Source organism: Neurospora tetrasperma (genome assembly GCF_000213175.1).
Source record: "Neurospora tetrasperma FGSC 2508 unplaced genomic scaffold NEUTE1scaffold_81, whole genome shotgun sequence".
In the NCBI taxonomy this organism is placed as follows: domain Eukaryota; kingdom Fungi; phylum Ascomycota; class Sordariomycetes; order Sordariales; family Sordariaceae; genus Neurospora; species Neurospora tetrasperma.
Genome location: NW_009799179.1, coordinates 4,748,995 through 4,763,126, shown reverse-complemented (window position 1 = coordinate 4,763,126; position 14,132 = coordinate 4,748,995). Strand labels below are relative to the sequence as shown.

Here is a 14,132-nt window from a genome sequence, read left to right as displayed (position 1 = left end):
GTCGAGGGATAACCCTAACCCCCATCTCACTTAATTTCCTATTTCGGATGACTACACGACATGCCGCGTTGAAGACGCGGTGCGGTTCGTTAAAGATTCCCCATAACCGTTTCCCTCTACGTCAAGTACCTACTATTGCATGTCTTTAATCACCATCCTCCAACCCCCCTACGCACCGCCATTGCCCGCCTTCTTGCGCCTTTAGCTGCATTCTACTTACCTTTGCAGTTTTCCAACTTTCTCAAACTTTTACTTTTTGGTCTATACCCTTTCTTGGGTACACGTCTTCTTGTCTTATACCCAGTAGGGGACTATTGTGTTACTCTTGACGTCGGTTCGTTGTTTTGGGAGCACATACCTATACCGACGCCATTGATCCCAACAGATACCATACGAAGTCACCGACGTGACGCAGACCGACGAACAGTTTCCCAGCAGGAGTATGCATTGATCGGTTCACCATATCCTGTTTTGGCCTGCACTCGCCAACCGAAATGGACACTCTCGCCCCAACACCCTCCACGCCCTCTCCTCAGCTTTCCTCCGCTGTGCCTGGCCTCGCTCACGAGGTGGAACATGAAGAGCTCTCCCAGAGTACCAGTCAAAACCAAGTCTTTGAATCCCCATTGCTGAGGGAATCGCAAACTCCAGCACCGCAGCTCTCGTCACAGCCGTCCGGAGAGGTGGAGAGACATCCAAAGGGGAAGAGAAAACGAACTACGTAAGTTTAGGTCCAACCGGCTTCGGGGCCGGCTGCCGAGCTCTTCCATCCCATCTTTGCGACAACACGTGGGACTAACCGGACTGCGATTCGCAGAGCAAAAGACAAAGCCATACTCGAGGCAGCATACAATGCGAACCCCAAACCCGACAAGGCAGCGCGTCAAGACATCGTGAACCGCGTCTCCTTGAATGAAAAAGAAGTTCAGGTTAGCCATAACGTCACCACCAATAGGTTCACCGCGCGCAACAGAGCTAAGCTAACGCGCATGCCAGATTTGGTTCCAAAATCGCCGACAAAACGATCGCAGGAAATCACGTCCCTTGTCCCCTCAGGAGATAGCCGCGCTTCGATACGGCGGTATGCAAATACTGTCCTCAGACAACACCCTTCCCGTGTACACCTCCGAGCCGGAGAATACCTCGCCCATTCAGGTTGTTTCAAGTTTAGAACAGGAATACTCCTCGCCTCGGGAGGTTGCCTCGCCTAGCAAACCCGACGACCACGAGACCGAGCAGAACCACGAAGACACGCTCCAGGAGGACACTCTCCCTCTACCAGAACCGCAAATCCAACCTCCAGAGGAGCAACAAAGCTTGCCTCACCCTGTATACGCGACTCCTGCCCAAAAGCAAAGACACGCCATTGACGACGACTCCCTCCTAATGTCTCAGCATTTGCCGAGCTCGGTTGGCTATCTGTCCAGCCGATGGAACTACCCAGCCCACTCCCACGTTCTGTCAACGCCTATCAGCTTTGACCGAGGAGACGATTCCTTCAACACCTTCCCTCCTTCATCATGTTCGTCTTCGACCTCTGCGCTCCGTCCGCGCCTGTCGACGGGTCTGGACGGCAAGGCAGAAGTTATCACCTCCCCGCCACAGAATCCTGCCAGCCTCCCACCATCAGAGCTGCAATCATTTGACTCGGCATGCCGGCCCAGCTATCAACGTGGCCCCAGTGAATCTCCAGTTACTCTACCACCCATCTCCACCATTACTAGTAGTCTTCCTTCATCTCAAAATGCTGCCCCATTGCTGCCTCGCCTTGCACGCGGAAGGTCTCGCGACGTTCATGCCTGGGAGTTCGCTTGTGACGCGGAAAACTGCGAAGACGCGCTGACAGTGCAAGCCAAGCACGAGAGTCGTGGCTCAGCAATTGCAGCCATCAGTCTGCTGCGGTCGACGACTTCCAGTACCGCCGGTGGCAGCCCATTGCAACTGAGCAGGAGCAACAAGCGTAACGCCAGCATTAGCCGGATGACTCCCCGAGCGGACAGTTCGGCCAAGAAGCCCCGACTGACGAAAGGGCTGGATGCCATCGGAAGGCTAGAGACGCCCAACAAGAACAACACTTGGGCGGGAAAGAGACAGTCTTTTACAGCAGACACGCCGGCGGATTTCAGTCACAACACCAAACCCAAGTCCTCATCCCTGTTCATCTCCCCACAAGGCAACGAGTCCGACAAGGAGAACTGGAGCCCAGACGAGAACGGAAACCCTCGCTTTTCCTACCACCCACCTTCATCCGCCATTCGACCAACAAACCGGCGACTCCTCCCTTCCGGTCCCTTGTCGTCATCATTTCACGATAAGGCGACGAATCCCCGCCGAACACCGGCCCGCCACGCTCTAATAGAGTCCAGCCCATCGTTTTCATTATCCGGCAACCGTACTAACACCGGCCCTCTTGACGGTGGTGGTAGGGGGCAGCACTACCGTGGAGGAGATAAACGTGGCGGAGGAGGTTCTGAGCTGAGGATTTACGAAGACTTTGCTGCGACGACGGACCATAACACTCCCACCGCTTCCCGTCGTGCTCCTCCTTTCGAGGATGATGGCTCGGACGAGGTCGAGCGGTTTATGCGTGGCGAAATTAGTCCGAGTAAGAAGGGGGATGCGGATGCTGTTGCTGGACTGCTTTCGTTGAGTCAGGGGAACTGGCGATGATTCCGGCCTGTCTGGAGATCTGCCGAACTTCATTATATCTTCCAGTCGACGCTTCAATGCGGATTTGCTTCGGGCGGCTAAACGAAGTTGCTATTGGCGGTTTTATCTGGCTCCTTTGTGCTATATTACATGTCGAGTTCGTGTCAACAACACCTTTTGCAAGTTCCCAGTCGCCCGGCGTTCAGATGCCATAACACAATAACAGGAATGGGAGTGGAGGACGCTGCTCTTTCGTCGTTGTAATCATACGCACCATATTTGAGCCGGCGCTTATCTGTATATACTCGGTCCTGTATAAGAGTAAACGGACGAGGAAGGGAAACCCTATGTGAATATTTTTGTAAACCAATCAGATATACCAGAGATATGCTTGATAATGCGACCCCTGACGATGTACACTAGTGTACGGTGAGGATCGACAGAATGAAGCAAATGGTGAATATGCGCGCGCGCGTACATCATGCCTAACCGATCGCTTCCTGACGTATGGCTTGCATGAGTAAAACGTAAAGAGGGTTTCATCGATACCAGGCGTGGCGCGCCGAAATGCGTACCTATTTAGCTACATGATCTGGCTATTAAAGCACCAGAAATTCAGAGATCACTGGAATCTTTCGTTGGGGTTCATTGTTCAGGGAATCTTGTTGTTCTGTCCACTCCTTTTGTATAGTCAAAAAAAAAAAAAAAAAAAAAAAAAAAAGAAATGATCTAGAAAACTCCGTATACGCCAGTTGTATATCCAGTGCCTTCCAAAGATTTATAATCAAAGGGCATGTACAGCTAGCTGTTGGGCGCTGTGTACTGTATAACAGCTCAAGAACTTCAACCCAATCCCTTAGTACGTGCGTTGATGTGCCTCTATCCTCTCCATGCCTTATCTCTTCTTTCCTGCTTCATTATTCTTGTTGTCTTTCCTCAGCCAGAATATCTCGGTCCCCCAATGATGAGATATGGAAAAGGGGGGAATAAAAAGAACCTGAAAAATTCCGTCGCTTATGCCTTCTCGAAACACATTGCTTCTTTCCAAAAGAATCCAACGTCCCTTTCACTCTTTTGTATACAAAGAAAAAAAATCATGTGCTTCACATGCCCAAAAGACTCATCTGCCTCCTTAACGGACTCGCACTCACGCTCCCTTCCTCGCTCGCATAACAAGCCGAATCAGTATCAATATCCCACCCTTCCTCCTCCTGTTCCCCACCTGCATCGCTTCCAGTCCCTCCTGAGGAAGCGTCAAAGGCCTTTTGCATCGCGCCGCGCGTGTTCCACCGCAATGTTCTAGAGACGCTGTCGAACCACTCGGCGTCGGTGCGGACGACTGTAGGGAAAGGGTATTGGGAGGCAGTAATGGTGACGCTATCACCCTGGCGGAGCTCGACGCGGCCCTTGCCATCGAAGGCACAGTAGGCGGTTGCACGGCTGCTGCGCGGGATGGTGACGCGGAGGAGCATGGTGTCCGAGAGGACCATGGGTCGGAAGGAGAGCGTGTGTGGGCAGATAGGCGTGAGAAGGATGGCGGGGATGTCGGGGTGGACGAGGGAGCCGCCGGCGGAGAGGGAGTATGCTGTTGAGCCTAGGTTAAAGAAGAATCACGTTAGCGCCCAGATCTGCTTTGATTGTGCTCATAGATGTGGTTGGACTTACCAGTTGGAGTGGAAAAGATGCAACCGTCCGCCTGGACGACGGTCAACAGCTCGTTGTCACCGTACAGTTCGAGGTTGGACACATAAGGCGACGGTCCTCGGTCAATGACCAACTCGTTGAGAACTTCGAACTGCTCCCCTTCCTCCATTTCTTGTCCGAGGGGCCCATCCCGGTATACCGTGCATGTGAAGCGCATGCGCAGGTTGACGCGCATACCTTCGTCACCCATGATGCGATTTAGGTGATCCTTGTATCTCTCGAATTCGAAATTGGTCAGGAAGCCCAAGCTCCCCAAGCTGAATGATAATACTGGCGGGACAATGCGCTGGAATAACCAAGATGTGAAGAGCACGGTGCCATCACCGCCCAAAGTGAGCACCAGATCGAACTTTTCGGGCTGACTCCAGCAAAGGTCTGGTGACCAATATTTGAGCATGGTTTGAAAGCGTGGATTCTCGTCGGTAATGCTCGTAGCGTTGAAGCGTTTCGAGTTTCGAAGCTTGGCGTCAACGTAGACGTTTACTCCCAGATCAGAGCCATAACGGGGGGTTCGGAGAAGCCAGAGGGCTAGTTCACGGGTGAGGACAACCAGCTGGTTGTCGCGGGCCTTGGTGACAATCATAACATTCTTGACGGCTCGTCGAATGGGCCGTCGCTGAAGCTGCTTGGACACTTCTCGTACACCAGTGGCCGTCTGAACAAGACGGGAATGCGACATCCACTCATCGTTCTTGATCTCCTCCAGCACCTTGTCGATGTCGACCGCGTCGTCGAAGCGGTTGTGGTAGAAGCATGGTGACTGTAGCGAAGTGCTGCCGGAGAGAGCGATGCCGTTGAGGGCATCGCACAGCTTCTGCGACGACGAAGTGGAGGGACGGTTGTCACCGTCCTGAGGCATGTTGTGTGCGGACAGCATGCCGGAAAGAGAGAGAGGCTCAGGTCTGTTGTTGCGGGCCACCGATGCCAATGCTTTCATAATAGTCTGCCGGGGCACAGACTCAATCGACAGGGCGTTCTTCTTATGTCCGGGAACGTGGGGTGGTGGTTGCGAGTGAGCGAAGGTGGAGGCTGACGCTGAAGCGGGAGAGAGCGCGGTTCGCACCGGGTTGTAGTCCGTCTGCACGGGGGTATCTAGCGAGATAAAGGGAGAAGCGAATGCAGGTTTGGGAGTCTGTCTGGGTGTCACAGAGTCAAGGCCTTCATGTCGGAGATTGGGGGTTCCAGCTGCGGTATCTGCGTCGGAGATGGCGCAATCCAAAGTTGATGCGCGTCCTAGAGTTGCATATGAACTCTTTGGGCGGTCAGCATCATCGGAGAAGCGTGCCTGGGGAACTCCATCGGAGGCACACTGATCCAAGGATGCGAACGACGGGCGGGTGCGTGGGAGCGGAAGGAGGAGCGGGTGTGGGTAAGATGGTGGGTGAGGAGAGTCAGAGGAATGGTTCTGGGCGTTGGGATGAGAGGTCCCAGCACTCCCACTCCCAGGCGCAGGCGAGGTGGCCGAATCGCTCAGCGCGGGGTGGATCGCTGTGGGTGACAGGATTGGGGCCGGCAGCGGCATGTTGACAGGTTCTCTGCTAGAGAACGGCATTGTGTTAGGTGGGTGGATCGATCGATATCGGTGGGAGCTGTCTCTGGTGCAGGTGCTACCGTAGTGGAAGATGCCGTTGTCTATTTTCGGCAGATCGTCCGCTTTGCTTTGCCGCAGCCCAAGTTTAGCCAGTTCTTTGTGCGGGCCAGGTACGAAATGCGCCGGCTCAGCTCACTGCTGGAAAAAAAGTCCGGTCGAGTTGGTGAGTGATTCGAGATCGCAAGTAGCCGGTGGAAGGCCGCACTGGGAAAACGCCCCCCTTCGATTGTAGGGTTGAGTATGGGGTAAAGTCACCGTTGGAGTGAGTAGTCCGTACAGTGTGTGATTAGTGCAAGGGCCGTTCCGATTGACTTATCGGATCGCACGGAACCAGGACAAAGGCGAAGGTCTGTGTGAGATGCGACCTGCTGCAACGCAATCTTATCGGTGCAACGGTGAATGCAACGCGGCGAAATCGGGCGCTGGAACGAATTGCGACGTTCCCAAGATAGTTTAGCTGCTTATGTTCCAAGCGAGATGTCTGTGCCTGGACGCAAACACGAGCAAGTACAAAGTGTCTGGGAAACAGATCAAACAACGGCGGCGGTTGTCTTGCGTCTCGAGATTCGCTGCAAGCTTGGCTTTGTAATCAATTCCAACGTGATGGCGCTGTCAATTTACACAATGGGCCAAAGAAGGGTCAAAGACAGAGGCAAATCTGGTAAGTTGTGAACGAGCAGTTAGCGGGTCCGTTGGTTTTCGGGGTATCCTGGTCGAGACTCGCCCAGACTCTCTATCATCTCCAAGTTGTAGCCAACATGGCGCTTGATGTGAGAGAAAGGCCGAGACTGCAGAGAAGGTGAAAGGGCAAACGTACCTGGGTTTGATATGCAGCTGTCAATAGTCTTAGTTGGGTGCGGGAATGCGAATAGAAGTTCCAAGATTAATCGATAGTCTTGTGCCGTGGTAGTTCTTCGACGTGATTAGGACAGTAAGTGGACCGTCAAATGACTCGAACTCGTCTGGGAATCCAACGGAGAACTGTGAACAGAAGAAATATTAAAAGAAGTGATAGAGATAGGACAGTGAGAACTACCAGAGTTCTGACAATGTAGCTGCATCCAGATGCAGAGAGAATGGAAGTCCTCGAATCAAGGGTATAGACAGCGAAAGTAGCAAATATGCACACGAATGAAGAGCAGACGATGAAGGCAGTATAACTAACATCAGCCGTGCTTGTGATTTAATACCACGAGACAAATCCGGGAGAGAAGTGGGGCGCCGGTGATAGGTACACTAGTAGTAGACGTTTCGGCGGGTCGCAATCTGTGAGATCAGGACGGAGCTGTTCGATGTATTCCGGATGCGGCACAGGGGTGGAGTTGGAGCTCCTAGGCTACCCCGGAATGTGTACACCAAACACTTATGTGTACACTATTACATATGTATAGTTGTTCTATTTTGGGACTCAAGTTTGGGGGCGTTCTTGTGCGGTTTCCTTTGGGTTACAGCATTATACAAAGAGCTGCAATGGCGGGTATCGAAACGCGGAAGCAGGTGTGTCAAGATGGGTGTATCTGCAGGAGAATATGGATACAGCACGCTGTATGTACGTACTAGTGCCTTCAGCTTCTCCAATCTCTTGGATGGTCCTAGTGCTTGTGACAGAGGCGTCCTCAGGGATTTCTGGCGTAACTCGAAGCTTCTCATCAGTCCTCCCACCCCTTTCCCCAATGTGATGCGAGGAGGGGTCCAGAGCATGGTAGACTGAAATTCAAGGTGTTAAGTTACGTCTCATGTATCCTGGTACTGCTGGGGTTTTGGAGGCGAACGTCCGGGGTACAGGCGCTAGCTCAGCCGCTCAGACAGCATCTCCCGGCACAGGTTGCCGAAGGACGCCGATAGTCCGTCTCCGGCCAGGGCGCAGGCAAGGCAGGGTACCAAAGCTCGATTCTGCATCAATCAATATGCCTTTGCGGTATTCAGCATCTGCATCACAACACAAGCGCTTTCGTTTCGCTATTCTCACTGCACAAACTTACACTGCACATCTTCATGACAGCCCCATGTGGTGTTCCGTGAAGCTCTGTTTGACCCGCTCGAATCAGACAAAGGCCGTTGTGCATTGATGCCGTCACAAGCCGCGTAGACAGCTAAAAAGATGGCGAACACGACCAATAGTCAAGGAGTCGGAATGGGACTAAGAATTGCGTGTTGCATAAGATCAAGCCTGACACATAGGGAGGCGAAGAATAGACGCTTTCGAAAAGCCCAACGCAGGGGCACCAAACCATCAGCTCGAGGCTCACAGCTGCGTGGCTCCATCATCCGGATTAGATAACTCCCACAACCCCAGTGCCTTATCGAAAGCACTCATAATATCCGTTCTAATCTTGTCGATTGGTTCTTCAGTCACACCCGGGACACCAAGACCGTAATGCCCCGTGACATCAGTGCCTGGGAAAGGCGACATGAAACAGGGGTCTGGCCCTGGCCTGGAATATTCAAACATACCCCCTATGTCGGACCCACCTCTTGTGCGTTTGAAGTGGCGATGTTTTGTCAAAGGAACCCGTGCATAGTCCACGTAAAATCTCGCTCGAGATAGTTATCCACTCCGTTGCGCTGATTGATATCCAACGCGATCACAATCTCCACTTTGCCGAGTGATGTGTGATTGTGCCGAGAGGGTAGCGGTTATCTTTGCAATGTGTCTGGTTCGTATCCGTCCAGACTGGCTTTTTGCCACGGATACAGGATTATCGAGTCGCATTGCAAGTTGCACTTGTCCCGTCAACCGGCGAAAAGGCCTATGAGTTCTCATTTCAGAAACATCATGAGCCGACTGTTCAACCCTTCGGCTTTTGAAACGCACGAGATACGAGCAGACAGTCCGGTCCGAATGTATCTTCACTTCCAGTGGAGGTCGGATGCTACTTTGGTCTCCAGCGTCGACCGAAGGAAATGGCGCATATCTGGGCTGGACGCGTCATCGTCAAGCACCATATCGATACCGTCCTGCTTTGAGGCAGTCTGACAGCAAATCTTCTGGGCATTTTCGTAAACGCCATCCCATTCCTTGACGGTGAAGTCACCTTCGCTTTCTGAAAGAAGCAGTTCATCGTGCGAGGTAAAAGCAAGGACGTGTAGCGAGGTTGCCTCTTTGATATCCTTGGGGGAGGGATCAGCCACGATCTTCTTCGAACCGTCGTCGGATACCACCGCCACCACTGTGGATGTAGCGGTTGCCTTCATTGGCACAGCAGCCGATAGAAGAGCGAGAACGGCAGTCTGGAGCAAGGCCGGTATGATGGGGAGGTTCTGTTGCCAGGATTAGTTATAGCCTACCAACAGAGGGAGAAAGGGTTCAAATTCTCTTACCAAACTGGCCTGGACCAGTTTTGTGTTGACGTAAGCATTTTCAGGCGTGCTCTCAACTTGAAGAACAATTTGGATGACAGAACGGGGAAAGTTCTTGACAAGGATGATTTGAGAAAGAGAGGACTGCAAAATTGATTCCAGATGGCGCTCTCGTGTTCCTATATAGAAAAGTAAAGTAGGTGAGATGTAGTCCTTTGCCTGGGTGGTGGTGGTGCCATTATGATGTTCTCACCTCCTACCCCGGCAGAGGGTCGTACGATTACATCAACGTGAGCCTCGTAAGCATGTTCGTCCCGACGCTGAGCCTCAATGGGTCCATTGACAGATGCCGTGACCGTGTACCCAGCATATGAGTATCTGGCCGATCCATCCGCCCGGGGAAGGGCGTTGAGAGACGCTTCAGGTGCCACGGTGGCCATGATGTGAGTAGTATTTGGGTCGGTGTGAGGGTAGGTGGGGCTTAGAATTTGGTTGACGGACGGCGGTTGAAATCAAGTGATGAGCGAGCTTGTTTCTGAGGCGCGAGTGAAGATTTGAAGGCGGGATGTTGAAGGCGGGATGTTGAAGGCGGGTCGTTCCTCCACGACGGGATCTGCAGCCCGGGCGCTAGCTTTTGAGGTGACCCCACTCCGTTCTTTCCCAGCGGCGGGCCCGCAGTGCCTGCCAAGCTTTCAGAAAGCTGCAGCCCAGCCAGCCAGTGGAACGAACTCACGAACGGCCGCGGGCCCGCCAAAGAACGCCATTACGCTTTCTGCCGTCAGCACTTTGCCTGCCCCACGATGGCTCTACGGCGGGGTAGACTAGAATGCTCACAGCGTCCAGGGGATTGCCCGTCACTACCTTGGGGTAGGTAGGTAAACTTCCCTTCCACCATCCACACTCGTACCCTTCCACCTACATCACGGAACCACTCTCCCCAGCTTGTTCCATCAGTCATCTTATCTAAAATAACGAGTACGGTCAACTGCAATACCGACCACGGAGAAGCCTACCTTCACACTGCTCAGAACATCCAGCTTTCATCCATCATGGACTCATCGGCGACAACAGGAAGGTCAGGCATAGGCACCGGCCAAGGATCGCCAGCAGCCTCAGGACAACCCATCTCCAAAGCCGGCCAGGCCATCCCGAATCTACGAGACCGTATCCCCAAGCTAGAGCCCAGGCGACGGAAGCAGGAACCATCGAACCCGACTCCGGTTCCAGAAACCCCCGCCCTACCTCCGCGCCCCGACCCATCCACTCTGGTGTTCCAGACGCCCGTCCGGCGGATTCTTCTCCGAAAAGACCACGAGCTCTTCCTGGCCTCTCCCTCTTTCAATCTCATCCTCTCTTTCGTCTTCTCCCTCTCTGAATCCGTAGCCGACACGCCCATCTCGGCTATCAAGGACTCTGACCTGAGCGAGCCCGTGAAGGCCATCCTTCGCATCCTTGACGAGACCGAAGCGTTGTGCAAAGAGTCGCCACCAAACGACCAAGGCGGCTCCCGCTTCGGCAACAAGACCTTCCGTCTCTTTCTCGACAAGGTCAAGCAGCGCGGACATCAATGGCACGCCGCCTTTCTGGGAGGCAAACTTCCCGACGCTGCCGTCACTGAGGCCTCAGCCTACCTCAACCAGTCCTTCGGCAACCGCACGCGCATCGACTACGGCTCGGGTCACGAGCTTAACTTCATCATGTGGCTGCTGTGCCTGTACCAGCTCTCGGTCCTCGAACAATCCGACTTCAAAGCCGTCGTGCTCCGCATCTTCGCCCGCTACCTAGAAGTTATGCGCCTGATTCAGATGACGTACTATCTCGAGCCAGCAGGCTCGCACGGCGTGTGGGGGCTGGACGATTACCAGTTCTTGCCATTTCTGTTTGGTGCCAGCCAGCTGTTGCATCACCACTTTATCACGCCACGGGCGATCCATCAGGAGCTGACGCTGGAGGAGTTCGGGCATGACTTTTTGTACCTGGGCCAGGTGGCGTTCGTCAATAGCACCAAGACGGTGAAAGGTTTAGGGTGGTATAGTCCGATGCTGGATGATATCAGTAACGCCAAGAATTGGGAGAAAATTGAGGGCGGGATGAGGAGGATGTTTGTGTCGGAGGTGCTGAAGAAGTTACCGGTTATGCAGCATTTCTTGTTCGGATCGCTAATTCCTGCCGCGGAGGGTATGAGCGAACAAGATCCCAATGCCTTGGGTAGCGAGGAAAATGAAGAGGAGGGTGGCGAGGTGGAGGTGTACGACGATAGTGATGGCAAGAGGCATGTTCATCAGCCGACTGGCTGGGGCGATTGCTGCGGTATCAAGGTACCGAGTAGTCTGGCGGCGGCGGAGGAAATGCGGAAGAGGGGACAGGTGGAGAGTTTGAGAAGAATACCTTTTGACTGAGGTCGATGTTATATCTTAGTGTAATGTTGATCTTGTTCCTGTCTTAGTGTATTGTTTATCGTGTTCCTGTTATATCTGCTCGACGTCACTCTATACATCAAGAGTAATAATCAAGCCGCAAAGACTACAAAGGTCATACTAACATGCTCACGAACTATCCTGTATCGCTAAAGGTCTAGCGGTGGTATAATAGCGTTATCAAAGCCAGACAAAGTTCACTAGGGTCTGACACTTTCACGTAACTGCGCCTTCACAGGCTGTCATTAGGTTGGGCCGGGTATTCGATTTCTTCGACGATGAATCGGGTAGCAGAATTGTGGAGAAATGACGGACTGCGTTATGTTGAGTAAACAGAGGCTGATGGAATAGCAAGAGTGAATGGGCGAAGTACGACATCATGTTCCTTTCAAATGCGCTGTGCCTACGATGTAAGCTTGTCTGTATCTTCGGCATGTCCAACGTACCCGTACAAGATTGCTATCGATGCGTCAAGCTGTCGAGCGTGGATGAGCAAGCATAGTACGCTAGGAAAGCCACAACAGAGCAAAGAGCACATTCCACAACAAATCACAATCCAATTTTTTGATGATATGAAGAGGGCTAGGCGAATCCTTTAGAGCGCTTATGACTAACTTATTCAAGCCGTAGGGAAATCCGATGGTAACATACAGTCCAACTCCATTCCAAGGCCCCAACCAATAGTCGCTAAACGAAACGAGCGAAGGAAAAGGAAGAAGGCCGCGAAAAAAAACGACAGATTGACCTCATTCATGATGATGGCTGAAAAACGAAACCCACACCACATTCATCGCAAAGTGCTTTGCTTTACCCAACGCACAAGAACGGCTGCTGCCATCGGCGTCCTTCGACTGTCGGACACCCATGCAGAGAGGGTATCGAAGGGAATAATTCCATCCCCACCAAACGCCGCCAATATTTCCCAATGGTTGAAAGAGTTCGATGCCGATATGCTTCGTAAAAAAAAGGAGAAAAGACTGGAAAAAAGCCGCCGCCCAGTATGCAAACAAGATAAACCTCGTCCTCGTACCCAGATCGGGAACACCGGGCGCATCTGCCTGTCTGGGTGTCGCTACTGTGACGGACGTCGTTCCTTGGTACTGTACCGGACCAAGAGAAACACACCACTGACAGGTCCGAAAGGTTTAATCCTCCCAAATAGTCTCCAAATCGAGATCCTGTCTCCTCTCCGCACCGCAGACACTCCACCGCTTCCGCTTGTCTCTGGAAACAAACCCTAACGTCCTGCCTCGCGACAAAGCATCCGCATTCGCTTTGCTTTTGGTATCACCGCCACCTTCCGCCGCCTCCGCTTCGGCCTTAAGCTGCGCGATTCTCTCGGCTTCTAGAGCGGCCTCCTCGGCATCTGGGGTGTCTGGGATGGTTTCAAGACTGGAAATACTGGGGCTCCTGGATCTCATGGAAGTAGGTGTTGAAGGCATGGAGGTTGTATAATAGTTGCTGGAAAATGAGTCGTAAGCTCGGTAGGATGGCGACGATGCGACTGAAGTAGGAGTTGATGGTACGGATGACAACGATGTGGTGCTGGCATGATGAACAAGCCGTAAAGGTGAAGAAGGTCTTCGTAGTCGGGCCGTTGAAGTTACTGTAGATGTTGACCCAAGGGTTAGGTTTGGCGAGCTGTTTCTCTCGGAAAGCTGCCTTTCAAGGTCATGGACCGAGACACGAGTTGGCGAGGAAGGGAAAACTTCGTCGACTGGTTTGCGCAAAGGACGGACCCGGCTCGGCGACTGAGCAGGGCTTTGTGGCCGGATATGTGGTGAGAAGAGAAGATGACCGGACCCGTTTACGCCGGGCATAGACTGAGTGCGCGCCATGGGTGGTGCTAAGTTTACTGCAGACCTCGACCTGACATGAAGCGTAGACAGCGGGGATGAGGCGCGAGGGCGATATGGAAGAGTGGGAGTCGACCAAGATGGCGAGGTGGGGGACGCTGGAGAGGGGTCGGTTGATCGGCGAAGGGTGGGCGGCTTGCGCAAGTAGTCGAACTCGGGTGCGTTGACTCTCAGACTGGGAAGAGGAGAGGGGCGGAACTCCTCCATTCGCTCGGTCTCTGGGACGGGTTCCATGGTGATGGGCGTGGCAGTCGATGCTCTCTTAAAACCCGACCTGTAATTACCTCGACACAGAAATCATGGACTGGCGCAGAAAAGGATGGAATACGGAAGACGCGAGCGAAATGCAACAGGTATTTCTGTGATTTCTAAATCCGGGAGGCTGTCGCAAAACACTGCACTGGGCGCAGCAAACAAGATATCCTTGTCTTTTCCCCCGAGACAACAATGCTTGGGAATCGGGTCAGGGTCAGGTCGGATTCGAGGGTGTGGTTTTCTTTCTTGGCCTGGACTGAGGTACCGGGCGGGCTAGGTGACCTGGATCTGGTCTCGGTCACTGGGATGGGGATGGGACATCCAGTCTCCAGTCTCCAGTATCCGGCGATGTATCCGGTA

General features: G+C 53.0%; 6 protein-coding genes across 6 annotated transcripts; 2 read left to right on the top strand and 4 right to left on the bottom strand.

Annotated features, from left to right (window-relative positions):
* Nucleotides 1-494: 494 nt before the first annotated feature.
* Nucleotides 495-2,936, top strand: NEUTE1DRAFT_133183 (uncharacterized protein; the record flags this gene model as incomplete). Its single annotated transcript, XM_009857886.1, has 3 exons — nt 495-721; nt 818-929; nt 997-2,936. 3 exons carry the CDS (start codon nt 495-497, stop codon nt 2,668-2,670), a joined length of 2,013 nt encoding a protein of 670 aa, XP_009856188.1.
* A 501-nt stretch (nt 2,937-3,437) lies between these two features.
* On the bottom strand, nt 3,438-5,875 carry NEUTE1DRAFT_90967 (uncharacterized protein; the record flags this gene model as incomplete). The annotated part of the gene is made up of 2 exons (XM_009857885.1): nt 3,438-4,243; nt 4,315-5,875. The coding sequence occupies 2 exons, from the start codon at nt 5,873-5,875 to the stop codon at nt 3,753-3,755; spliced, it is 2,052 nt and encodes a 683-aa protein (XP_009856187.1).
* A 2,172-nt stretch (nt 5,876-8,047) lies between these two features.
* On the bottom strand, nt 8,048-8,756 carry NEUTE1DRAFT_118828 (uncharacterized protein; the record flags this gene model as incomplete). The annotated part of the gene is made up of 1 exon (XM_009857884.1): nt 8,048-8,756. The coding sequence occupies one exon, from the start codon at nt 8,706-8,708 to the stop codon at nt 8,493-8,495; it is 216 nt and encodes a 71-aa protein (XP_009856186.1).
* Nucleotides 8,757-8,758: 2 nt separating this feature from the next.
* NEUTE1DRAFT_72274 (uncharacterized protein) lies at nt 8,759-9,812 on the bottom strand (the record flags this gene model as incomplete). Its single annotated transcript, XM_009857883.1, has 3 exons — nt 8,759-9,205; nt 9,266-9,423; nt 9,498-9,812. The coding sequence occupies 3 exons, from the start codon at nt 9,682-9,684 to the stop codon at nt 8,795-8,797; spliced, it is 756 nt and encodes a 251-aa protein (XP_009856185.1).
* A 481-nt stretch (nt 9,813-10,293) lies between these two features.
* NEUTE1DRAFT_90962 (Rotamase PTPA-2) lies at nt 10,294-11,688 on the top strand (the record flags this gene model as incomplete). Its single annotated transcript, XM_009857882.1, has 1 exon — nt 10,294-11,688. One exon carries the CDS (start codon nt 10,294-10,296, stop codon nt 11,641-11,643), a length of 1,350 nt encoding a protein of 449 aa, XP_009856184.1.
* An 894-nt stretch (nt 11,689-12,582) lies between these two features.
* NEUTE1DRAFT_126029 (uncharacterized protein) lies at nt 12,583-13,945 on the bottom strand (the record flags this gene model as incomplete). The annotated part of the gene is made up of 2 exons (XM_009857881.1): nt 12,583-13,267; nt 13,460-13,945. 2 exons carry the CDS (start codon nt 13,749-13,751, stop codon nt 12,807-12,809), a joined length of 753 nt encoding a protein of 250 aa, XP_009856183.1.
* Nucleotides 13,946-14,132: the final 187 nt, after the last annotated feature.